The sequence below is a fragment of the Bactrocera oleae genome, chromosome 2, assembly GCF_042242935.1.
Source record: "Bactrocera oleae isolate idBacOlea1 chromosome 2, idBacOlea1, whole genome shotgun sequence".
NCBI lineage: Eukaryota > Metazoa > Arthropoda > Insecta > Diptera > Tephritidae > Bactrocera > Bactrocera oleae.
The window spans coordinates 76,901,259-76,928,643 of NC_091536.1; the positions used below are offsets into that span (position 1 = coordinate 76,901,259).

At 39.9% G+C, this 27,385-nt stretch overlaps 1 protein-coding gene and 1 long non-coding RNA gene across 9 annotated transcripts; one reads left to right on the forward strand and one right to left on the reverse strand.

The window, feature by feature from the left end:
• Nucleotides 1-406: 406 nt before the first annotated feature.
• mask (multiple ankyrin repeats single KH domain) lies at nt 407-26,680 on the reverse strand. Of its 8 annotated transcripts, none has more exons than XM_036368070.2 (18): nt 26,509-26,675; nt 24,560-25,190; nt 23,709-24,499; nt 18,700-18,738; nt 17,916-18,153; nt 17,726-17,825; nt 17,203-17,662; nt 14,907-16,934; nt 14,732-14,843; nt 14,124-14,647; nt 10,843-12,262; nt 10,630-10,772; nt 9,731-9,958; nt 8,617-9,453; nt 7,695-8,016; nt 1,618-7,379; nt 1,396-1,548; nt 407-983 (listed from the first exon to the last, which is right to left on the reverse strand). In XM_036368070.2, the coding sequence occupies exons 2-18, from the start codon at nt 25,035-25,037 to the stop codon at nt 960-962; spliced, it is 13,659 nt and encodes a 4,552-aa protein (XP_036223963.2). In that variant the 5' UTR covers nt 25,038-25,190; nt 26,509-26,675; the 3' UTR covers nt 407-959. The 8 variants fall into 8 exon arrangements, with proteins under 8 accessions (XP_036223963.2, XP_036223920.2, XP_036223883.2 ...); XM_036368027.2 differs by having other exon boundaries at nt 17,892-18,153; XM_036367990.2 differs by having other exon boundaries at nt 17,892-18,153; nt 23,709-25,171; nt 26,509-26,680.
• Nucleotides 21,600-22,797, forward strand: LOC118681842 (uncharacterized). The gene is made up of 2 exons (XR_004977603.2): nt 21,600-22,110; nt 22,171-22,797. It is a non-coding gene; the product is annotated as an uncharacterized lncRNA (long non-coding RNA).
• Nucleotides 26,681-27,385: the final 705 nt, after the last annotated feature.

A 27,385-nucleotide genomic window follows, 5' to 3' on the forward strand; every position in this document is an offset into this window, starting at 1 on the left:
ATGTAGGTATAGGCAAAAGTAACTAAAAACTAATAAAAAAAAAAATGAAAATTTTACAAGTGCAAACCGATTGTAAATATACGCCATTATCAATGCGCATACGTGGCGCTGGCCGATTTACGTGCAACATAAAGATAATATGTATGTATGTATGAGTGTATATTATAATAGGGGTATGGAGGCGTGTAGTGGCGCAAAAGTACAAACATCCATCCCCGTTATATACCGGTATGCAGTAGTTATTAATAAATGTTGTTGAAGTTTTCGTTCAAATTGAGCGCGTTGCAAACTTTTTCTTCCGCTGTTTGGGCTTTTATTGCTTTGCTCGCCTTCTTTTTATTTGTTTGTTGTTATTGTGGTTTAAGTTTCGTTTGTTTTCGTATGCTTCACTTGCATTGCTCGTGCATTGGAGCACAAATGAGCGATAAAAGAAAATAATTCAATCAATCGTGTGTTGTTGTATCGGTTTTTTTTTTTCTTGTTAAGGTAATTAAATTCTCTCCGCAATTGTTGGTTTCTGTTTTTTCCTTTTTTCTTTTTTTTTTTTTGTATATATAATAATCTTTATGTATGTATTTGTTTTTCTCATTTAATATTTATATTCATTCACTTCTTTTCAGCTTAATCCAAAGATATATACGTATATACGTGTAGGGTAGCTAAGTATGCATGTATGTATATATATATATATAAGGGTATTTTTGAGTGCGTGTATATATGTGTATGTGTGTATATGTTGTTGTAATAGTAGATTTTTTGTAGTATATGAACTGCCGCTTATTTACGCCTTCTCCTTGTGGCCGCGCCGCTTCACCTACTGGCAACCAATTTCCAATAACATTATTCCTCAATATTCATTTTAAAATATTTGTTGATAATTTTACACCATCCTGCTGCTGCTGTTGTTGTTGTTGGTGGTGTGGTGAGGATTGTTGCTGCTGTTGTTGAGCACTGAAGCATCAATTGGACCAATTTTGCCACATCTGTAAGCGATAAAATAAAAAAAGTATCAATAGTATGAAATTACTAGCATAAATGGCTCTGGATCAGAGTAGCAAAAATGTATTAAAAAATAATTGCATTAACATTAAAAATTTTTTTTTTGATTATTTTGTCATGCCGCAAATCTTAATAAAAAATTAATTTCAGATTTCTAATCCCAAATACCGGATTGAAAAATAAAAAAATTGTGAACTCTTGTTTATAATAAGAGTTAAAAAAAAAAGTTTTTTACATCTTTTCCCGCTTGCTTATATTCATGTTCTAACATTCAATGCTCTAGAGCAGTGATCGGCAAACTTACACATTCAAACGATTTTAAATGAAATGCAATATTTTCTTTTGCATATATAGTTTTATTTTTCATTGCCTTTTTATCTAAATTCAATAGCTCACCTGCTTGTCGTGGTCCCACATTTCCAATTTATCAACGTGCCCCATTTCTGCGCCTTGACCCATATACGGGTAGCCATAGGGTGGCATTAGGTTCATCGCTGTATTCTGTTGCAAATTATGTGGTGCCATCGAGTTGTGATAATCTAGAGGCATCTGTGGGTCAAAGAAATATGAAAATTAGTCACTGACGTTTATCATAATCCACCCAAGTGAAATTCTTACGTGAAATTGATCCTGCTGATGATGATAGTCGCCGGGTCCACCCATGCCACCCAGAGCACCGCCAGCTGCTGCGCCACCATAGAAGCGATATTGCTGCTTCATCCAATTCGAATGTTGTTGCACTTGCTGCGGTGGTGCCGCTTGCTGGGGCTTGTCCATTACCCAGGGGCCGTGCATTAGACCAGCAACAGCTCCGGGCATAACGGAACCGCCCATGCCATCGTCCATACCGGGGCCCGGCATGCCACCACCGCCGCCCATATTCATTGGATAGTTGCTGCATTTCCATGAGGCGCGTTCGGTGCCGATAGGTCGTGGCATTTTGCGCATATCCTCTTGCTGCTGCTGGGCGACATGCTGTTGTAGTAGATTGCCGCTGACTGCGGCGGCTTGATTGGGTGACATTGCGGCCGGCGAATTATTACCTGCTCCACCTAGACCACCATTCTCCAAATTCAACACATCCATATAGCCACCATACCAACGCTGAGCGGCGGCATTTGGTCCGGGTGGGCCGTTTTGTGGTTGAGACTGTGCACGCGCGCCAGGCGCTAGATTTGCACCGGGTGCCATAGATTTGCCTGTTGGGAAATTCGGATTTGCTGGTGGAGGCGGTGGTGGTTGATGTTGTTGGTATATACCACCACCTAATAACGGCTGTTGCTGTGGTGGTTGTCCAATTGGCGCTGGTGGCATTGAACCCATATTGCCTGCACCGCCACCGGGTGCACCGAATGTCGAATTACGCAGATTAAGTCGTGATAGTGGATGATTGGCATTGCCACCGGCGCCACCCATATTGCCATGCATTTGCATACCGTAAGGAGGTGCCATTTTCACATGATGCGGCATACCTGCATTGCCAGCGACGCTCATCGGTTCAAAGAAACGATTCAATGGTGGTTCACCAATGGCACCGGGTGGTCCATTGTTGTTGTTACGCGCGGAGTGATTGGGGCCGATAGGACCGAAGTTCATTGTAGGCGGCTGTGTGCTAACAGCACTGCCCTCAAGTGCGCCGACATTCGATGAAGGTGGCGTATGAGAGGCGTTTCCTACACCTGAACGTTGTTGTTGATTGTTGTTGTTTGGTGGTGGACGTTGTATAACCAAACCACTGGCTGGCATATTCGATGAGGCATTGTTATTTGAGCTCATAGAGGTGTTCACTGCCGGTGGCTGGCCGATCGGTGCTGGTGGCTTGATAACACCGGGAGACATGTGCGTCTCGCTGCCATTAGCTCCACTGTTTGCGGCAGATAGCTGCATTTCTTTGGCTGTGGCGGTGGCGGCACTGCCATTACCACCGGCCAAACTGGCACCCATATCAACGCGTTCGCCAATATTTGTTGCTGTAACCGTGTTATTGTCACCGCTTGTCGCTACCGACGACACAGTATTAATGCCGGGCGAAGAGCCCGCAGTCGAAGTACCACCACCTGCCATACTGGTCGCAATTTTGGTGATTTTCGGTTGTGGTATCTTGTTGCCAAAACTGTCTATCAATGTTGGGCCAATCGGTGCAGACATCATATTGCTGCTGGGCGGAGATGCCGAGTGATTCGATGAGGCTTTAGAGCTGCCACCTACTGGTGAATTAAGAATATTGCGATTATATCCTGGCGCCTTTGATGCATCCGCTTTGGGTAGCGAATCGCTAACGAGTGCCGATGGTGAATTGTACATTTGCACATTATCACCCCACTGCGTTGGATAATTAAAGAAGAGCGTGTATTCGTTGCTGATTTTTGAAGTGAGCTGTGAGCCGAAGCTGCCGGCTGTTGCTGCATTGTTAAGTCCGTTGGGGTTGCCATTGGCTGTTGGTTCAGCACAGTTAATGACAAGTTGTTGTTGCTGTTGTTGAATATCCGTAGCAGTTCCCACTGGTGGATGTGCTGCAGCGACGGAGCCCGGAGATCCATTGCTCTGTTGCTGATTCTGAGTTTGCTGCATTTGTGAGACTTGCTGTTGCTGCTGCGCTGATGCCGCCGTGGCGGCAGTTACTGGTGAGCCTTGATTACGCTTATTTGGCGGTCCGATTGGTGTGACGGCCCGTGTGCCGGGTGCAGGGGCAAAAGCTGCAGCTGTTGTCGATGTCGTTGTAGCAGTTGTTGCGCCTGAGGTGAGTGTTGCTGTTGATGTTGTTGTTGCAGAATGTGCGCTCGATACTGCAGAAGCTGCCGAGGCAGCAGCAGCAGCTGCGGCAGCCGCAGCATTCACTGCAGCCACTTCGGCTGGATTAAAAACTCCAATGGGGCCAGCTAGCGCATTATTGGCGCTGTTGTTGTTTTGATTATTGCTACCTGCACTACTGCCTAGCTGTGGTACTGCGGCGGCGCTGCTGGGCACAGGTTTACCGCGACCGTAAGGTGCAGTTGCGCCTATACGTCCAGTGCTCAGGCCATCACCGACTTTTTTCGATGGTGAGCTATGAGACATGTGGGCAGAAGCATTACTTCCGCTCAATTTAGCAGCAAATGTCTGTGTATTGACAATGGTGTTATTGCCTCTCTCGCCATTACCCGAATGTTGTTGTTTGCTTGAGCTGTTAGCTTTCTGCGCATGCATAACACTACTACCGTTATTGTTATGGGAGGAACTCGTAGACTTGTTATTAGCTGAGTCTTGAGATTTCAACTTCTGTGACGTGATTGTGGACTGTGACTGGCTGCCGCGATTACCCGGTTGCTGTAGTAGGAATGCCGTTTTGATAGTCTGCGAGCGCACAGAGTTGGACTTGCCACTGGCACCACTGGACTGCGATTTACTGCCCTTTGAGCTACCTGCAGCGGAGCTCTTAGAACTAGCACCGGTATTACCACCAACTCCTGCGCCGTTGCTATTGGCTGACTGGGGACAGCCATTGCCGGCGTTGTTAGTTGTGTGTGTAGCCGATACCGATGCCGATGATGATGTCGAGGAAGCTGTGGAAGCCGCAGAGGACTGTCCTGCTGATGCTGCTGTTTTGTTGTCCCAAGTGCCTACGCTTAAGGGCAAAGACGACGCCTTTATGCTGGTGTTGATGCGCGGCAACATCTGTAGTATGTCTACGTCGGGATCCTTGATGAGTGCCAATATAAGCATGTGCGCCTGCTTAGTGGCATCGGTTTGTCCTTTAATAGTAATGCTGCGCTCTGATTGGTTTTTGCCTTGTTTCTCGACCTCGATATGAGCGCCGGTGGTTGCACGTATTGCGTTGATGTTGCTGCCGGCACGGCCAATGACACGCGAAATCGCATTCACAGGCACTTGCACTTTCTTACATGTCATTTCGGTGGCAGTTGTAGGAACAGTCGTGGTGGCACCTCCACTAGTGCCACTTGCGCTACCACTTGCAGCGGCGCTGGGGACGCCTGCCGATGTGGACGAAGCACTGGTCGAAGCGCTAGTCGTAGATGAAGTAGTGCTGCTTTGTTGGGTGGAACTCTTACGCACTACCTCCTTCCAGCCGTCCTCGCCACGTTTGGGTGGTGTCAATTTGTGCTGTGTGGCACCACCAATTGCCAAATGATCTTCATGCTTTCCGGATTTGGTGTCTTCACTAAGAAGAGCAACGCTACTTTTCATGAGGCAACGTGAAGCTGAGAAAATTAGTGACTTTCGCGTAGTTGGGATGCCAGGGCTAGCGGGTATAGTGGTACCAACCCTTGGTGCATGCGCTGCGTAATGTGGATCTATAGACTTGTCCAAAGCTGTATGGCCGCTGTGATACAGTGCATTTGGTTCGCGTTCATGTTCACGTTGCGATTGACGAGCACTGCTAGTTAGTTGGCTTTCTTTCGGTGCAAGGTTCTCTTTTTCACGTTGTTTGTTGATGTCGCGTTTTTTGCTAGACTCTTCCTTCCGAGCGCTGAGCTGCTGACTTTCGATCTTTTTGATGGCTCCAGTTGAACTGGTCGACTTTGCTGTGTTATGTGTATTTGTTGGCTCGACTGCTTGTGTGCCGGACTTTTTTGCACCGGCAACATTACTTTTCGCCGGCGTTGGCTCATGGTCTCTATCTGGTTGTTTCCTGGCAGAGACGGGTTGTTTGCCCACATTTCTGCTTAACTGAGCTGGTGTGTCTTCAAATGTAGCAGCATTTGTTTGCAGCGGTGCGCTGTTATTTTCCTTGCTGTTATTACGTTGTGTTGCATTCTTCTTTTTCTTGTTATTCTTGCCGTTTTTGCCATTTTTATCGCCCTCATGTTGCTGAGCGTTGTTGTTGCCATTACCAACATTAACTGCTTTTATTTCGGTGCTCGAACATGAGCCTTGATCGATGCCGGAGTCGCCCTCCTCGCGGTAGTTCTGTGCATTTTGATTATCGTCATCATCTTCAAGCCCATTCTCCTCACGATCACTGTCATCGTCTTGATCCGAGTCCTTTTCGTCGGCGTCATTTGAGCCAGATATTTCACTGCCGCCGGTGGCGCCTTCCATTTGGCGTCGCTTTTCCTCTTTCTTCTCCAACTTCTTCTTCTTCTTACGCTCGCGCCGACGCGCTGCAGCGGCTTTACGGCTCTCTTCACGTGTACGCTCATTATCCAATTCCTTGAGTAGTATAGAAGCATTTTGATTTGCTTTTACAGCCTGTGCCTCCTTGGCAGAGCGTATGAATTTCATGCAATCGTAGCATTTCTCAGACAGTTCCTTATCACTAATGGTGCTAATGAAGCGACTCATCTCCTGATCGGAGGGGAATTGTGTCACGAATTGTACCATCCATTTAATGGCTTTGGTGTGACCCTTACGGAAGGCAGCCATTAGACATGATACACGACGATTGTCTTGCGAATCAATGTCAGCATTATGGTTATATAATATCTCTACGACGCTCAAGTGGCCGCCATGTGCTGCCAGCCAAAGTGGTGAATTGCCTTTTTTGTTCTTTACCTCGACAGCGGCGCCACGTGCCAACAGTAACTCGACAAACTTCAAGTGACCCTTGTCAGCTGCAATAGTGAGTGCAGTATCACGTGATGTCGGTACAGGTGCTGCATTCACATCGGCACCCTTGTCCAATAGTACACGTCCCACATCAATATAACCGCCCGAAGCAGCCTCCATTAGTGGTGTAAGACCGGTTTTGGCGCGGTGCTCAACATTCGCTTTACGATCCAATAGCAAACTCACCACTTCGTGACGACCTTGGAAACAAGCGAGCGTTAAAGCAGTGTTACGGTTAGTCTCGATTTGCGCATTTATATCAGAGCCTTGATCCAAGAGCAGTTTAACGGCGGCGGTATGACCATTCATAGCGGCCAACATTAACGGTGAAATACCCAATTTGCTGCCGGTACGTGAGTTTATCTCTGCGCCATGATTCAATAGCAACTTTATGATGTTCACATAACCACCGCTGGCGGCCAAACTAAGTGGCGTATAGTCGGATACGTTACGATGCTCCTTGTTGGCATTGTGTTTCAGCAAGAGTTCAACCACTTCGTAACGACCGCCCGAGCAGGCCAACGAAAGTGGTGTGTCCTTGGTGCGTTCCGATTGTGCCTCTAATTCGGCGCCGTGCTTTAACAGTATCTCGACGACCTTTTCATGACCAGCTGTGGCGGCCAGTATCAACGGTGTAAAGCCTTTCTTGTCGCGATGCTCGATGTTGGCATTACGATTTAGTAATAGTTGAACGAGCTCTTCATGGCCGCCGGCACAAGCCAAAGTTAGTGCGGTATCATGATTAGAGTCAGTTTCCGAATCCACATCGATGGTCTTGTCGGGCGCAGTAGTGGCAACTGTTTGTTGGTATTGTTGTTGATTCGTGGTATTAGCTGAAGGGAAGAAAAATTAAAAATTGCACATGGAATATGTTTTTCAAAGGCGACTCTGATACATTCAGATCTCAATTAAATTGGATTACACTAAAAATAAATAAATTTTCTTGCGTTCATGTTTCAACATCATACTTTAAAAATGTGGTAAGATTTGGTCTTTGATTTAAAGTATAGAATGTTATAACAAACCAAACTTTAGAGATCATAATCTGTATACATATATTGACGAGACAAAATTGCTATTACATCGAATAGAGAAAATTTGTGTATATTTAAAGCAAAGAACTTTAGGACCCTTTCGTGCACACTCACCTTGACTGCCTGCTGGTGTTTGACGCAGCGCTGCATAACGATTACGTTCCTTACGGGACTGCTTGTCGATCGCTTTCTTGGCGATGCCACCAGAGATTTTCGTCGATGTCATCATAGGTGGTGCGGGCAGTTGTTGTGCTGCCGCTGCGGCAGCTGCAGCCATTTGTTGTTGTTGCGTTGAGAGTGTGCAAACGCCGAGTCCAACATCATTCGTTAGTGGTGAGATAGTGGCATGGAATTGTGTACAACCTCGAGCTGCAGAAGGTGCGGCATTGCTGAAGGGCGCAACGACTGGTGGTTGCGTTTGTGTGGCAACTTGTACCTGTGGGAAATGAAAAAAAAAAATATATATATATATATATTTATATATAGATAGAAGCTGGATCTGCGGATATCGGACCTTTAAAGCATAGAGCTGCCATACAAACTGACCGATTAAATATATATCCTTGTATGGACAACTTTTTTATTTGACAAGATATCTTCACGAAAATCGAAATGGATTACTTTTTAAAGCCGCGGTTGAATCCTCGAGGAAATTGCTTAGATCGGACTACTATTGGATATAGCTGCCGTACAAACTGACCTATCAAAATCTCTCTTCTTGTATGGAAAACTTTAATGTTTAGGAATATATCTTTCCGAATTTCGGCTTGGATTATTAGACAACGCTACAATCTGCGAACATTTTGTTCAGATCGGACTACTATAACATATAGCTATCATACAAACTAACCCATCGAAATCAAGACCTAGTAAGCAACATTTTTTTTATTTGACAAGATATCTGCACGAAATTTGAAATTGTTCAGATCGTACCATTCAAACTGCTATAAGAAATGCACCTGGAAAGGGTATTATAGCTGCGTTGCAGCCGAAGTGACCTTTTTTTTTGGTCATTTGAATTTCAAACTCTTTTTACCTGCTGTTGCTGCTGCTGTTGTTGTTGCTGCTGTTGCCGTTGCTGCAACTGTTGTTGTTGTTGCTGCAATAATAACTGCTGTTGTTGTAGATGTTGTTGTTTCTGTTTGAGGACTTGCTGGTGTAAAGCATGTTGCTGCAACAAAAGATTACTTTGCGCTACCTGATCGAGTGTTGTAGGTTGCTGCTGCTGCTGCTGTTGTTGTTGCTGCTGCTGCATTAAGTTTTCCGCTTGCTGCGAGAACTCATGCATCAGTTGTTGTTTTTGATTATCTGGCAACTCTTGCAACTGCAAATGTTGCAGCTGTTGTGCGGCATCGTGCACATCCTGCTGCTGCTGTTGTTGGTGTTGATGCTGCTGCTGCTGCACCGATGGTGGCAGCTGGAACAGCAACTGCAACGATTGCGCCGACTTATCGCCACTCTCCACATTGAAGACGTAATTGGCTGCGGCGGCGGCTGCTGCCTGCTGCTGCTGGTGTTGTTGTTGTTGTTGTTGCTGCTGCTGCTGTTTCTGTTGCGGTTGTTGTTGCTGCTGCTGCTGTTGTTGCAGCTGATTGGCCGCACAGGCCGCCAATGCTTTGCGCAATCGATCGCTTGAACGATCCTGCTGCAATTGCTGGATCATATGCAACTGACGCTGCTTCAACTCTTCCTCATCCTCTTGCAGTATAAGTTGCTGGTGTTGTTGTAGTTGTTGATGCGGCTGTTGTAGCAGAAAATCACCTTGATGTGGCAGTGTCTGTTGCATTTGTTGATGCTGCGCAGCTGCGGCGGCTACGGCGGCATCGTCTGACGGAAGCGGCAAAAACGAGAAAGTCTGGTGGTGTTGATGTTGCTGCATTGTATACAAAAAAAAAAAAACAAAAACAAGTATGCAATTGTTATTATTGTTTTTATTAAATATGCTGTGAGGCGTTACAAGATCAGTAGCGAACTTGTTATATTCGGTTATGCCAATAAGAGTGTTTACATAAGTTTTTAGTTTTTGTTTTACTTTTTTTGTAGGCATTGTGAATGGGACATGCAAATATTTTTGTAATTTAACCTGTGCTCGGGTGCGTTTGTGTAAGGGTATATGGAAAGGAGTTCGAAAATAATTAAAAGGAGCATACCTGCATTTGTTCCCCCATTTGCAGCTCATGCTGATATTCGAGAAGCATTTGATTAGTTGCCTGACGTTGTTGCTGCTGCTGTTGGTCTTCAGCCGAGAGCAACGCCTGTTGATGCGTCGCCATCAAGTGATCCTGGCCGGTCCACTTCGGCGTCGGCATCCAGTTGCTGCTAAAGCGATTCTTGCATATTGAATTCAGGTCGCCCAGTTCGGCACAATTATGCAGCTCCTAAATAACAAAAATGACAAATAATAATCTACGCAACAACAACATCAACAGCAACAGCAACGTGATTGGAAACCAAAAAAGAAGCTTGCTCCAATAGAAAAATCATAACAAATTTAATAGTTCTTTGCAATTGTGGTATTCTTAAGGGAAAATGGGTCAAAAGAATTGGGTAGATAAATAGTAAGGAATATAAATTATACAGTAAATAACCAAGCAACAAAAAAAAGCACAACATTTTGGATAACTCAGCAAAAAAAAAATGTTTGGGATGGTTTTAATTATTTACAAATTTTAAATAAAAAATAATAAAAATGTAAATAATAATAAAAAAAATTATATGGAGATAGAAAGCTTGCTATGACTAACTTTTATAAAGCTTTAGTAAAGTTCTGTTATCATTGGTGTTTAAAAACGAATTCATTTATATGCCAGTATTCGGTATACGTTTCAAAATTTCTTCAAAGATTTTTATGTGATATGTCTTAAAATGTGGCAACAACGCCTTATGTAATGCTGCCACACTAAGCGCAATAACAATGAGTTTATTCGAATCAAGCTCTCAACTCATTCAAATTTACACCATATAACTGAAGGCTACCTAAACCCAATAATAGTGAAGTCAATGACAAAAAAAAAAATTACAAAATTATACAGAGGTTCTTTTGACTAACCTGTAACGAAGGATCATTTTGGAATATTTGCAATATATCATCCATGTCGCCGGGAATATCGCCAGGGAATTGATCAAAGCTCTCCAATGCTGGATACATGCCGGTAGCGGTAATGACGCCAGCAGCTGTGCCACCATCAACATCTACACAAATAGAAAAGTCATGTTCAGTTCAAACGTGCACATATAATTGACGTTCGATTTCAATATTTACCATGTCCGACCACTTTAACAGCATTTGCAATGTCAGCGGCTGCATTGGCAACATCGGCTGCTGCAGCGGCGGCTGCTGCTGCGGTGCATTGCTGCAAAGTGCTGAACGCTGCGTTGCCTGAAGCTGTTTTGAAATTAGCAATCGGCGGAAAGACGTGCACCAAATCGGTTGGAAAGTCTTGACGGAAATCACAAAGTGCTTGAGACAATTCGTCGCTTTTATAGGCGACATTCGAAAGTATTAAATTCTCAAGCGCTTGCGGTTGACGATGTGCGCTTTTAGCACGTTTCGCATTGCTTAATGCCATATCATCATCATCCTCATCATCCTCCTCGTCTTCTTCATCCTCTTCCTCATCTTCTTCGTCCTCTTCGCCACCAATAACATGCTTCCTTATTTCTATACCCTCGTCATCGTGCAATGTCATTGTCATATCAATATCCTCCTCACAGTTGCCATCTACATCACCTTCTAATTCTTCATCCTCACCATCTTCTTCATCATCTTCGAGCACTTCTTCCATATCATCACCTTCGCCATCGCCATCGCCATCACCATCACCCTCTTCTTCACCATCCGCCTCACCGCCTTCATCGTAAGCATGTTGCTCCAACATATCATGCGCTGCAGCGGACTGATCGGCTTCAACATTGGCATCCTCATCGTCTTCAGCTTCGCCATATTCCTCCATGTGCAATGCATTTTCATCACTATTGTTTGTATCACCGGACATGGCAACATGCTCGAGCAGCATATTTGGTGCGGCAGCTGCTGCAGCGGTGACTAACGTTGCAAGATTCTTCATTTCGGCAACGCTTTCGCCATCCGGCTCAACATCCAAATCCACTTCCTCCTCCAACACAGCAATGCCATCTTCGCTGTAGATTTCCTGTTGCTGCTGTTTATTATCTGGCAGTGGTGGTGGTGGAGTTTCGGTTGGTGACTTGGGCTGGTCGTCGAAGAAGCGTGGCATATCGTATAACTGGTAACGCTCTTTCAAATACTCTTGCTGTTCGGCGGCGCTCATGCCGCAGACGGTTGCCAATGCGGCTGACGCAGCGTCATCGCCCACATTACGCGATTGCATTGCTTGAAAAGCTTGCAATATGGTGGAAGTAACCTCATGCTGCTGCTGCTGTTGTTGTTGATGTTGGTGGTGATCATCGTCGCTGATAGCTGGCATGTGCAGTTGTTCTTGCATAAATGTTGCTGCTGCGACTGCTGCATTGGAAGGAGAGGCCAAGGGAGAAGCTGGAGAGTTGTTTAATGCAATCGCGTTATCGCCACCACTACTCAAATCTAAACCGCTCGATAGTTGTTGCTGCTGCTGTTGTTGTTGTTGTGCTGCAAACGCCATTTGTGTCATGATAACCTGCTTTGTCTGCAGGCTCGGTTTGATTTCGTTGGTTAGTAGTAACGGCTGTGAATTGGTACAAACGTTGAGGTCAAAGTAAATGAACAAAACTAGTATGTTTATTTTGAACAGGGTTACGAATTTTTTAATTCAAAAATTTTACATTAAAAATTAAATTTTTATTTTTTACCCCAATGTTGGGATTAAAAATTGAAAATTTTACTTTTTAATTTGAATGATGCGAAAAAGTTTAAGTTTTAAAACAATTTCTTTTTTAACTCTTAATGCTTTTGGACTAAAATTTTTCATTTTTACTTTATAATCTGGTAGTTGGTATGTGTACAGTGAAGCAAAAAAAAAAAAAAACTTGTACAGAGATATGTTTCGACGTTGAAAGGACTTTTCTCTACTATTTCAGCTTTTAAGCTGCAACGAAGAGTAAAACAATATGAGAATCTTACGTATTTTTATTTTTTTATAAAAATTTTAACAATAAATCAATTTTGATGTTAGCGATTGCAAAAAATTTAAATATCTCATTTTTGAGCAGCTATAAAAAATGTGCACACTTACGTTGGCACCACTTTAAATGCAGTTATCAAGTTGATACCGTTATTTTTGTCTGGAGTTATTTGCATATGGCCAAAATGTATTATTTGGTCTATCTATCTATTTGTTCTCGGTGAATTTTGTTATTATAGCTTTAGCGGTTTAGGAGATATGCACATTAAACCTATCAGGGAGACCACGCCCAAAATAGCAAAAATAGTTTAACTGCAGATGCCCATCCCTAATGTGATCCTGTATACCAAATTTTGGAGTTTTAAATAATTTGGAGAAAACAGGATTTTTAAATATAAATTTCAATTGCAGTATGAAAACTAATAAAACCGCCTTTTTCTCACTTTTGGATGCAGCTCAAAAATTTTAATAGTTTAGGAGATAAGTCAGTTCAAAGTCAAACCATCTCCCTGAACAATTTTTTTGTGGAATTAAAATTTTTTTTTAATCCCGTATTTCGGATTACAAAAAAAAAAAACTTTATTCAAATGTTAATTCAATTATTTTTTAATGCATTATTTGACTTTAAATAAGCAAAATCGAAGCTAAAATTGGTTGGCATTTCGGTGGAGCTTTTTGACACAAATATAGGTGAAATCCAATACAATTTTTTACATACATACATAACCTAACCTCAATTCTAACAATTACTCTAATTTTTTATTAAATTAAATGTTCATAATACTATTTTCCGCTATATATATTATATTTTTTTATTTTTTATACCATGAATTATTTAACGGCACCGCCGATATCGGAGCACTATGGGATATAGCTGCCATATAAAATTATCTATCAAAATCAAGTTCTTTGATTGAAATTTTTTTTTATTTCACAAGATAATTTCACGAAGTTAGACACAAATTATTGTTGTTGTAGCGACAGATTTCCGCCGAGTTGACAATCCTTGGCCGGATAAAAATCTAGGCCCGTGCCGGTTACGTGGACTCAACTGTCGCGGGAACGGACGAACACAAATTATTGTCCGAGGTAATGCTACAATCTCCGAATATATAGTTAAAATCGGACAACTATAATCGATAGCTGGAACTTATCGATCAAAATCAAGATAAAGTTCTTTTTATACATTTTTATGCTATCAGAAATTCGGTGCGGCCGAAGTTAACATTTATCATATATATGCATTAGGGTGGAGCGAAAAAAAAAATTTACCTCGAAATTTACTTTAAAACTGAGTGGGCCGACTCTAAATGTTAAAAAATAATTTTTTTTGTACAAAAATTTTCTTTTTTTATTATCTACAGATTTACCCTCAGGCTAAGCAAAAAAAAAAAAACATTTTTTTTTTGATCCGCCCTTATGTACATACACATTAACATTATCATATACAGTAAATAATACTTACCAATTTATTGTAAATGGATACCATCTGATTTTGTTGAAGTACAGGCGATTGCGGAAATACGGTTTTACGAAATTTGTTATCCTTCTTCGATACAGGCTTAGCTTTTGGTCGATCACTTATAGCTGTGCTCTGCGACACTTCCGATGGTGTTGTGATTTGGGTGCTCTTTTGATTCAAATTATTATTGGTATTTTTATTGGTAAAATTGCGATTATTTTGTAGACTGTTTACTGCTGACATAGCCTCCAAAGCGGCAACTGCTAGACCACTATTTTTGTATTGCTGTGTGTTCAGCATTGCTTTAGTTGAATCCTGTTGCTGTTGTTGCTGCTGCTGCTGTTGTTGTTGTTGCTGTTGGTGTTGACGCAGTTCTGTTGCTGCATCGGCAACAACGCTGGCATCCAGTAACTCAATCATCATATTGTCCGATGGCATGTTAAGCATTTGTTGAGATTGGCCGCCGTTGCCTGCATTGCCAGTTAGGAAAATCGAAGTCATTTCGTTATCGCCCAAAGCACTAACACCTGCACATTTGTATTAGTGAAATATATATAAATTACATAAATACAATCAAGTTCAAATAATGCAGCGTGTATGAGTTAACTTACCCGAAACAGCATTACTAGCCATGGCCTCAACACCCTCAACACCAGTCAAGTCCATATAATTAACAGGTGGCAATGCATTTGCCGTTACAACCGATTTGTTTTCAATACCAATCTATAAGGTTTGCGAAAAATATTTTCAATAAGATTTTCGTTTATATTTCATTTTAAGTACTACCTTGTGGAATTCGGGTTTGAAGAAGCAACGACGCATAAAGCAACGGTTTTGTTGTTGTTGTCCATCTGCTTCACCTGTAACTGCTACAATGGATCCACCGCTTCCGTCATCACCCAGTGGTTGCGAGCGCACCTCGTCCGGTTGTTGTTCCTGCTGCTGCATTTGCTCTAGCTGCAGTTGGTGTTGCTGCTGTTCAAGTGCGATATTAGCCAAATTGGGCGATGGTAGGTTTAGCTCGAAAGGCGCTGGTGGCTGGCGATTTTTACGCGATGCATTGCTACTCTTCGATTTCATTGTGGGCTGTACTGAATGCTGCTGCGACTGTGGTTGCAATTGGAATTGTTGTTGTTGGAGCGATTGTTGTTGTGTGACTACACCACCCACTGGTGGAGCTGGCGGTGCCTTTTGTGGTGGTGTCAAAGCATTTATGTGCGTCATGTCCAGTTCGAAATGTTTACGCTGTGCATTATTACTGTGACCGGGTAGAGGTGGTTGCTGTTGTTGTTGTTGTTGCTGCTGCTGTTGTTGTTGTGGTTGTGAGAGTTGCTCACGGCCCAATGTGAGGCCCTGTTCGAAACCGGTTTGCAAGTGAAAAAGACGCGACTTAGCAATTAAAGCCTCCTGCTGCTGTGCGCTTAACGAGTTGATATCGATGGCAGCGAACTCCTCGCTATTGGCGTCACCGGCTGAAGTTAATGGCAAATGTTCTTCGGTGTAGGCGACAGCTGTGACAACATTGTTGTTATTCGTGCCGTTGGTGGTGGTCATTGTGTTGGCGCTGAATTGTTGTTGATGAAACTGCTGTTGTTGGTTCGAAACACGCATCGCTTCCGACACTTGTAAACCGGGCGGGGCACTCAACTGCTGCAACTGTTGTTGCAATTGTTTGTGTTGTTGCGGATTTACAAAACGTAAGGTGTTATTTATATTCACTGGACCGGCGGCAGTGGCAGCATTGGCCGCGGCGGCTGCAGCTGCTGCTGCCGATTGCAGTTCGTTTTGGTGATTTTGCACGAACAACGGATATTTGAAGAGTAATTCCACGCAGCGCGTATGTCCACCTTTAGCTGCCTCAATCAACATGGTGCTGTTGTCTTTTAACTTATGAAATGGATCAGCGCCACTCTTCAGCAATAACTCGACTACAGCCTGATGGCCACCCGCACAGGCTAAGGAGAGTGGTGTGTGGTCGTTGCTACTGCTCGGCTTATTGACATCAGCGCCTTTTTGTATAAGGTATTTTACAGTGCATAAGTGACCGGCACGACTTGCCTTCATTAGCGGAGTACGACCACCTTCGGATTCATGTTCCAGTTCGGCGCCATAGCTTAGTAACACCTCGGCTGCGTCTGTGTGTCCATTTTCGCAGGCATGTGTTAGTGCCGTGTCACCTGTCTGTGTGACTGCATGAACATTAGCCTTATTCTGCAGTAGATAGCGTACCAAATCGGTGTGACCCTCTTGCGCTGCCTCCATTAGCGGAGTGGAAGCACCCAGTTCAATGTTGGCGCCTTCTTTAATCAGAAATTCGACAACCTCACTGAAGCCTCCACAACAAGCTAATGTAAGTGCGGTCTCTTGAGTCTCCTCTGTGGTGGCATTTATCTCTGCGCCTTTGCTTAAGAGCAGTGCAACCATATCTTCGTGTCCCTCTCGTGCAGCCTCCATAAGTGGTGTATAGCCTTCGTCGTTTACCTCCTCAATGTTAGCGCCACGCTCGATTAGTAAAGTGGCCAATTCGACGTGACCGCCACAGGCAGCTAAAGTCAGTGGGGACTCAAACGAATCGGTTGGCATATTCACTTGGGCTCCCGAATCCAAAAGCAGACGCGCCACTTCGACATGACCATCCATTGATGCTTCCATAAGAGCGGTGTGCATTTCGTCGGTCTTGTGTTCCTGATCGGCGCCGGCTTGTAATAGAAAACGCACCATATTCAGGTGACCTTTGTAACAAGCCAACGTTAGTGCGCTTTCTTTGAATTCGTTGGAGTGTGTATTTATACCAGCACCATGATCCAAAAGTACCTATAAATAATACAATTTTTTTGGTCTTGTTAAAGTTTTGACAAATGAAATTAGTCATTACAAATATGATTTTATCTAACATCAAATAAGATCAAAATAGTTCATTGACTGCCATTGCACTGAACACAATTCTGATTTTTAATAAGTAACTCAATCTCAAACGAGAAATTGTCAGTGATAAGGCATTGATAACTTGTCTCAAATCCCGGATTATCATCATTTGCTCGATGCATGCATTATGTGTTGTCGCTTTGATTTTGACTCTTACCTTAGCCACCTCGACATGACCGGCTGATGCTGCTTCCATTAGTGGTGTATGCCCATTTTCGTTTTGTTCCTCGACATTCGCACCATGCTTTAGTAGCTCCTTAACTACTTCTACATGGCCACCAGCACAAGCGAACATTAACGGTGTATTTCCAGTGGCGCAATGGGCGTTAACATCAGCATTGTGACTTATCAGTAGTTTGACGATTTCTACATGACCAGCGGAGGCTGCCTCCATTAAAGGTGTGCAATCCTTTTGGCCCTTGTCTTCTACTTGGGCTGCCTGCATAGCGAGTAGCACTTGCGCCAGCTCGTAATAACCAGCTGAGCAGGCCATCGATAGTAAGGATTCGCCGTCATCAGTGGATTCGCTAATGCTCATAGTATTTTTACTTAGCAATCGGCGAACGGTCGGAACGTCGTTGTCAGTGCAGGCGGCAATAAGAGTTTGAGAGAAAATACTGCAAAAGATATATGTATGATTTTTTTTTAAAGATTTTTATGGTTAAGAAAATTAAACATACGTTTTTTCGCGTGGTGTGTTGCCGCTTCGCATTTTAGTCAAAGCCTGTTTAGTCTCATCGATGGCATGGGTGGCATGACGTAACACAGGTGGCTTCTCACCTAATATATTTCAAAACAATATATATATATATGGACAAATTATCGGTCAATTTCTATTCGGTTTACCTTCATAGTGTGCACAGTTATTACCTTCCAGCAAAAAGTCGCCAGTCGCTTCATTCGGATCCTGAATTTCTTCGTCTTCATCTTCCTCTTCCTCTGTAGAGCCAACCGAGAAATTGCCACTCACTTCATTTGGCGGATCCTCGTCTTCTTCTTCATCCTCTTCGCCCTCTTCCTCATCATCATCTTCATCCTCGTTGTCTTCCTCAGATTCGTTATCCTCTTCATGCCCACAACTATCAGCATCAGATTCTGGGATGTCATCCTTAAAATAATATTAAAACAAAATATATTACTCATTTTCAAATTCTAAAGAATTCGTTTTAGAAAGAACGAATCACAAGCACTAAGGAATTATTGCGGTAAGTATTTTCTACTTTACAAAAGTAAAAAAAATTAAAAAAAAAAAAATTAAAAAAAAAAAAATTAAAGCAAAATAATGATTTTGATTAATGTAAAAGTTATTGCATGTTGAACATAACGAGTGGACGCGCGCATCCTTGTGTCTTTGGCCACCAACATGAAAATCTTCTAGGCGTTATTCCTGCCGATGTCCACTGTTAATAAGACAATGTGTACCACAAAGAGTGGTAATGGCGTGTTGGCGTTCTCAATATGTATACCTATATATGGAGATGTTAATAGAATCTATAGTTTAGTCAATATTTACTAAGAAAAACCGATTAATGTGCCTAGGCGTTTGATTAGGATATTAAGCTTTGTTATGCAACCATTGTCTTAACAGAAAATTGTACAATTCTTGGTTGCAAATGTAGTTTTAGGTTAAAAATGCAAAAAACGCGAAACTTACCAGAAGATCTGGCCTTAGACACAAGCATGCCAAAAGGATCTACAAAAAGAAGAATGAAAGTAATAAATCAACAAAAATTAAAAGAAACAAATGGGGATAAGTTATGCAGATCGATCGAAGAAAAATAGGTAGCGGTAAATTACTACCGCATACCATTGCCCACAAGCAAGTTAGATTTGGAAATGTTGATGATGATATGCATACATACACATACACATGTACATGTATGATGGCATGTTTGTAGTCAAAGTCATGAAAATGATTATAGAAGTGAATGGAATTGATAGAAAAGTAAATTTTTCTACTATCAAAACGTCGAAGTAATTAAATTGTTGTAGGTGGCGTCTTTATTACAATTTACAGCCATGTGGTTGGAAATGTAAAAAACTGCCAAAAAAAAAAAAAAAAAAGAAAGTCGGTATATGTATAGTTTAGGTCCCCCAACAAGGAAGGCCTCAAAAATTAATTTTTTTTAAATCGTCTTATTTTGACGTGAATATTAAAAAATCCGAACTTCTTTCCGCGCTACAAAAATTATTATTTTGGTTTTCAAAAAATTTATATATATATAAAAAAAAAAAATTTTATTGAAAAAATCGACTTTCTGCGAACGAATCTGAAATCTTCGTGTCGAAATAAGACCATTTAAAAAAATTATAATTTTCACGGCTTCCTTCGTTGGGGGACCTTTATACATTTACCATAGATAGATTAAGGTTACACCGCGACCTATGGTCTATTGTGCCCTCCCCTAAGTCATATGGTATCATCTAGACCCAGCATGTTTATAAATTCCAAAATTCTGCTGGGTGCTAGTGCTATGAGCAATAGAAGTCTTCATTAAATTATTATAACTGTTACGAAACCTAACCTAGCAAATATCCTGCATTATATTTTATCTTTTTTTTATTTATTACTTTATTAGTATTATTTGTGGAGGGAACATAAACGTTCACCTCGTCAGTTCTGCATCCGTTCCCGTTTTGTACGGTCCACCATTTTAAAGACTTCGTACATTGCCTTTGTTTGATCAAAGAGTCACACAGTATTTTTACGAATGCAATTAGCAGTTACAGACACACAACGAAAATTACACTGAAAAAAATATGTGCACGAATTCATAAAGTAACGTGACCAGCGCAAACACTACAGCGCCGATGATAATGATGATGACGCTGGCGTTAGCAGTCACCATCGCCGCCGACTACGACAGCGACATCAGCTAAAGATGCAAAGCCGACACATTTACTTTGCTATGGACCGGAATGGATTGAAAATGGAATGGAATGAGTTGTGCAGCGATTATTGGTTTCTGCTTTGCGCACTCGTTTCTTTGCCAATTTCTCTTTTAATAACATATGTACATATTTATAGATATGCTTCCCCACTTTATTTATGACTATTTTGCCTGATTTCGATATTAATTCTTGTTGCTTTTCATTTATCACACGCTTCGCATATTTGACATTATGCTGTTATTTTACATTTCTTGTATTCTATTTTATACACTTTGGTGCCTTGTACCAAGCCCAAAAAAGAAGTAAATAAAACAAACAAAAATGTTTAAATGAAATTAACTCGAAAGACCATTCATTCGTTTTCTTTCGGAAATTGGTTTATTTGGGAGTTCGTTGGTCTGTCTGTGACGGTTGATGGTTGACAGCATGTTTGTTAGCCATTGTCAGTTGGTTGGAGAATTTAAAGAATTGTATGAATCATCAGCAACAAATTAAGGCGAAGCTCACAGCTCACTCAATACTTCTCAGCTGCTTTGAAAATCATTGCCGGAACTTCATACTTTGCACATATGGACATTGTGAGCAAAGGTTAAACATTTTGTTAAATACTCATGTATGTAGTAGATACATGCATACGTATGTATGTATGTAAATAGCAATTATGTTTTATAGCAACTCATGACCCCATATGTACATGTGCATGCACATACATATGTATATTGTTGAGCACTGATACTAGGTATAGCAATTGGTTTGAACGTTTTTCTGGTATTTAACCTTCAAACAAGAGAAAAAATCAATTTCCAAAGAAATTTCACTATAACGGCAATGCTGTACGTATGAAAGTGCATTTACCCAACTTTCTGTTTACTAATTTACATCTTTGCTCTTTTGACATTTCCACAAGTTTTAGTGTTTGTAAATCAGTAAGCTGTTTCAATGTTTTGATTATACATATGCATATCGATAAATGTACATATATACATTGTGTGCGTAAAAGATGTGTAGTAATATTAATAAAAAAGGCGGCTTACGTATAAATAAAATTAATATTGCATTTGTACATGTATTGTTTACATATGAATTGCAAACTTTATTCAGCTGCTAACCGATTATTACAATAATTAACTAGAAAGTAGTTGGTCACTTATCATTTCATGCCTTTGAATCAAACAAAAAACAATATGGCACTACTCCCGCGTATTATTATGCTTTATTGATTATTACGGCAATTGCAAGTTGATATGTATCCAAATTTCGGACTTCACAGATTTTGGACAAAAATGCTAACTAATTATTTACCACTATCCATTAGATAAGTATTGATCTTTGGAACGAAAGTTTGTAACAACAAATTCTCAACCTTACGTCCTCAAAATTACGAGTTCCCCAATTAGCTGAAGAAAATATAAATGAATTATGTAAAATTATACATACAAACATACATACATGTACATATGTTTGCCTGAATAGAGTATATGATTAGGTATTCGAGTGATTGATTTAAAAATGTAAATGTCTATAAAAAAATCGATCCGTATCGATCTTAGTAACTCAAAATTCCCAACTATTAGCTGAAGAAAATATATATGAATTATGAAATATACATATGTATTTTTAACGTAGAGAAGTGTATACGATAATGATCGCAACTAAATTGGATAGAGATATTCCCATGGAATTATAAATTAAACAAAAAATTTATCTTCAACATTTCAAATATTTCAAGCCTAAAAATATGATAACCGAATTGATAATGGATTTATGTATGCACATACACTCACTCAAGCTGATCCAACATTTTACCAACACAAAGTCAAACAAATAATAAATCTTCAACACGCCGACCGTACGAACGACCGACCGACTGAACGACCATTTGACTAAAAAAACAAAGTCGAAACGAACCAAAAATCAGTACTAATCAACAATACATGTACAATCAAATTTTTTCTCTCTGTACACGCAATCAGTATTTACTCGCTGCCCGCAGGGGCAAAAATGTGGAAAAGTGAATTTAAGCAACGTGTTTTTGGTTTGCAACAATGATGAAAAAGCGAAGGAAACGATGGCAATGCTACCAAAGCAGCGAAAAGCACACATCACAGTTAAAGAAATAAAACGCAAATATGTATATACATATATACATTTTATGCAGTACATACAATTGAAGGTAGGTAAAAAAAAATCATTTGATATATTAATTTATACTCATATGTATTGTAATTTATAGCAGCGGAGACGACGACTTCAAAACAATGACAACAGAAACAGCGACGACGGCATTACATACAAACATATTTTGCTATATATGTATGTATGTATTTGCAATTCCGATCTAACGAAAAGAATGATGACGATAGCTAAAATAATAAAATACGCTGCGGGAATGTCGCTACGAAGAGGAAGGAAAAACCAACCAACAAAAAAATAGCATAATTATTAAAGATGATAATGGCAATATGACGATAATAGCAACAACAGCAACGGATGAAAAGAGCTATGATCAATAACCACAATAAGGGCGACTAGACACTGTTTTGTTGTACAGGAACCTACATAGTGTATACAAACATATATTTACATGCACACATACATACGTACATAGAAATGTATCTATTTACACAAAAACGATACTTATTTGTACAAATATTAAACTTAGAGATCATAGAGTCAGTCATTTTGGTTGTACGAGGTTATAATTACATACATATATGCATCAAGAAATTATTATGACAACAGCGGTGAGCGTTGTGGCGTTTTTGTACGAATCATTGACCTCAATCACAGTGGATTTTCAGAGAGAACTGCTAAAACTAAAATTATACATAATAAAATTGATTACTTAAACTTGAAGTTATTTCAATTGTTTTACTTGGTACGACCTAGAATATTATCAACCTCCTAGTATATGAGACGACCGGACCGGAGAAATGTCCCTGTTATTTTTAAACAAAACACATTTGTAATAAAATACATACAGATGTATTTTGAAAAGGTCCAAAGGTTATGGAGATGGTACACACATGGTGAGTAAATTATAACAATTCCTTTTTTACAGCAATTAATACTTTTTTTATGAATAAAAAAACAAAGAAACTGAGCAAATTAAATTGTTAAAAATCGACAACTGTAATCACCAAACGAATGGGATTAGTCATATTTTAAATATGCCATGGTGTTTTCGTTGGCTCTGAATAACACTGACCTTACTTCTTTTGTGGGAACACTTATGCACATGTCCCTATACTTTTGTATTTAACTTTTCAGGTACTGCAATATACACCCAATAAACGGCACACACGCTCTGCCAGAGATGAGTAATATGATGATGATGATGTTGAAAGTAAACGAAACGAAAATCGATTTATAGAAGCTAGGTTGAGGGACAAAATGGAGATCTACGTTAAATAAATAATAGATGGCACAGATAACACAAACATATATATATATATATATATATATATATACTATATATAGGGCAGATTACTGCACTTTTACCAACTGCGGCAACCTATGTTGTTAAATCCATCACCTTATTCAAGTTATAAATGAGAAAATCTACTTTAGTTTTTATATAACACATTATAATCAATTGACAACATTTTCTACTTTAACAATATCAAATCAAAATTTAATACATTATCATCATCAACGATTTTTTTGGTTGTAATAATAATTGTAATTTATCGTTGAAATATGCAGATTTATTTAGAAATATGAGCATGAATTTAGTGAAAATTATTGAGTGGACGTGTCTTAGAAACTTACCGACTCTGAAACTGACTCTTCATCAGATTCGGATAGGTCTGGTGGTTGGCGGGATAGTTCCGTGTCTGTATCCGAATTTTCGCTGGGTCGCTTATGACGTGTGTCAGACGAGGCCAATGATAAATTGGACGATGTTGACGATGAGGCGGAACGAGAATTTCCAGCTATGACGGTGGGTATACCAACAGCTGCAGCAGCATCAGCAGCTGAAGCTTTCAGTTTTTGCTTAATAGCTGCTACTGCTCCAACACGTGAAGATGTTCCAGTATTGTTATTGCTGGTACTCCCGTTTCCGCCATTGCTACCATTATTTTTTATGGGAGCTGTGGCATTCTGCGTTGTATTCACTAGTAATGACAGGGGATTGGTTTTTATTTGGTAAATTTTTGCCTTTGCAGATGCAGTTGTGGAAGCAGCCACGGTTGAAACATTGTTAGCGGATTTTTTATTTGTGGATCCTAATGTTTTACCGTTGCTACTGCCGCCGGCTGGATTAAAGGACGTTGTTGTATTGGCAGGTGCGTTCGAAACTATTGCAGGAATAGATGACGGATTAGAGGTGACGGTGTTATTATTAGATCCAGGAACACTATCAGTACCAACTCCCGTACTTGTGACTATTGACGCTGGATCAGTTGTTGTACCACTAACGCAATCGGCCACAATGGTGTTTGCATTAGTATTGGCACTGGATGCGGCAACTTTGGCGGCTGCAATTTTAGACATTTTATTGTTGTTGTTTATATTGATGTTAGTACTGCTATTGCCATTAATGGCGGCGGCTGCGGGAACTACGGAAGCAAAAAAATTATTATTGTTGCTTATAATTGATTTAGTTGTATTAATTTTACTGTTATTATTGTTGTTAGCCGTTTTTTTGCTGCCTGCTTCTGGCACAACTGCAGTTATGCTTTCGCTACAACTGTCAGTGTTGATGGGGTTGGTGGTCAAAATTTTTTTGTTTCCTCCACCTTGTTGTGTTGCATTCCTTGCTAACTTTTTTAAGGAGATGTTGGTTGTGGTAGTTCCAGATGTAACAGCGGCGGCTGCTACAGCTGCTAATTTAAGACTATTGGTATTGCTTTTATTGTTGTTGTTGTTGACGTTAACTGCTTTCTTTATTGATTGCAGGTTCGCTGACTGCTTCAATTTGCTGGCAGTAGACTTTTGAGCTTTAATTGTTGAAGCCACTGTAACTGCTGATGTTGTTGCCGATGCGGGTGTTGTTGTTGTATTATTTATATTAGACACTGACGTTGGTGCCGACGTTGTAGTTGTTATAGCAGTAGAACACACACTTAAGTCGTTACTTTTATCATCATTATTCATTTTCCACCGTTTTTTTTTAGATTTTCACCACACTATGCGTATAAGCGTGAATATTATTATTTCACTTTGTTCTGTTATAAATTTAAACAACACTTCTTTATGATTCGTTTTAGATGTTATTGTTCCACTTAGATCTATTATATTAAAGATTTTCTAACAATATAGAAACGATACACTTAAATTATGTACATACATATATTATATATTTTCTTAATGTAAACTGTAACATTTTTTAAACTGATGGGAAATACGTACTTTGAGTGCTATTACAGAGCAGTGCAATGAAAAGAAAGAAAAGCGGAGTAGAGCGACTTTAGGTCGGTTTATTCTATTCGTTGTTTGTTCCCTTTATTCCAGCCCTAAACGTGTTTACAGTGTTGCCACCAGAGTTGCTACAAAGCGGACAAGTATCTTTACAAATACAACTCTGCGTAAAAGAATATTATTAAAGATAAGAATTTAGGAGACTCACTTATCAGGTGAAAAATATTTCTCTTACTACTTGCTCTAGGTAAAAAACAAAATATAAGAATGTCTGTATTGTTTGCATTTGCAGTACAATACTCGCCATACACAATACTCCTACCAGCTTACAATTTTTACAAAGTGGCAACGTTAGTTATCATCGCCATTTCGTTACTTTCTCATTTTATTTTATAGACTATTCTACCTTCCGTCTTGCACTTTTAAATTTTCCGTTTTTCCGACTATCCTCTAAATGGCGAATATTCGTTTTTCGCTAAAAGAAATTCCTCGAAGCAGAATTCAATCCAAGAGGAAAAAACTACGTTTTCCAAACAACGAAGCAGGGGCGTTTACACCGTATCTTGGCAAACACTAATATATATGTTAATTGAGATGGTAATTCTTATTGTATGGCTTAAAAAAAACTTTGAACTTTACTTCTTTCCGACAACATTTTAAGAATGCTTCTTAATATTGTCATATACAATGGCATTCTTTGAATTGCGAAATAACTACAAAAAATCTAAACAAATGTATTCATCATGGCCTTTTTCCGACTTGTCACTCAATTTTATTAGGTAGTTATATATATTTCAGATGACAACTATATATAAGCAAAAGTATACTACTTTTTCCAAAGCTTTCATCCTCCATGAAAATTATCTAACAAAAGTTAAACATTTGAAATATTAAAGACTTCAATTTACATTTCACACGACAACCGAACAATGATCAACCAGCCGAATGGACGAGCCATAGGCACCTACCGAGCGAACGATTCACATTTTTCGAGACTTCTCGGAAGCAAAACACAAAGCACAAGTTAAAGAAAAATGGTCACAAAGTAGAAAACGAATAGCCAGCGGAGCCGCACTCACATCGACTCATTGCTCCCTATACACTCTCATGCACACGTATTTCACATAAGCCAAGTGTGTAATGAAAATTTTTTCTCGTGAAAGGCAAACTTTTCAAACGCAATTTTATGATTATATCTTTTATTTACCGCACTGAAATTATGATCTAATAACACTCTGCCACTTTAAATATAGTTTTTCAATAGTTTTATGATTTACCGTTGCGATTTTCTAGCAATTTTTAGCAATTTTCTGCTGCAGCGATATCGTTTTCGGTATCGTTCCGTCACGAACGAACGACAGGCACGAGGAACCACTCGTCCGTTTTAGACAAGAAGAACAAGAAAAAAATAACGAGAGATTATTATTGCCACCTGTGACAATTTTTTTTATGAAGAACGTTGTGCACATCATAATTATGTACAATATATTTAAAATAAAATTTCTAACAGTATAATTAAATATATTTTGAAAAATAAAATTCTAATTGCACATCCAAATATAAAATATTTCATGATTTGTTAATTAACATCATTAAGAAAAGATGGCCCTATGGTATGCCATCTGGGAGCTATCACGTAATAACCGTTTGTATTTTCCCCCCTTTATAACTATGTTATCGTTTTATAGAATTGGATAAACCTTATTTTAGTGATTTTTACTCATTTTATTATGTGCAATCAACTAAATCAACAACTAAAACCAAACTATTAATTAGGTACGTGAAATCGGCTTTAACCATTTTGGGATACACTAGGTGAAGTGAAATCGTTGGCGATAAATTGCTTTCAAGCGTTATGGATTTAGTATTTTAATAATATTGATTGATAAGTATTATATAGTTTAGAAAGACATTATTCGCAATAAGTTAGCTGTTAATTATAAATAAAATTGCTTTTGATATCAGGCGTTATGGAGTTAGTATTTGAATAACAATGAATGATAGGTAATAGTTTGGAAAGTTATTGTTCGCAATAAGTTAGCTGTATCTAAACTCATATATGAAAGTCATTCTATTGAAAGTGT

What these genes read in the sequence shown, in the direction of transcription:
- mask (XM_036367990.2), bottom strand. Translation starts at nt 25,037, where the DNA reads ATGAATAATGATGATAAAAGTAACGACTTAAGTGTGTGTTCTACTGCT. An exon ending in TCAAACCCGAATTCCACAAG is followed by an intron (nt 14,844 to 14,906) that starts GTAGTACTTAAA and finishes CAAACCTTATAG; the next exon opens with ATTGGTATTGAAAACAAATC. An exon ending in AACAGCAGCAGCAACAGCAG is followed by an intron (nt 8,017 to 8,616) that starts GTAAAAAGAGTT and finishes CATTTCCCACAG; the next exon opens with GTACAAGTTGCCACACAAAC.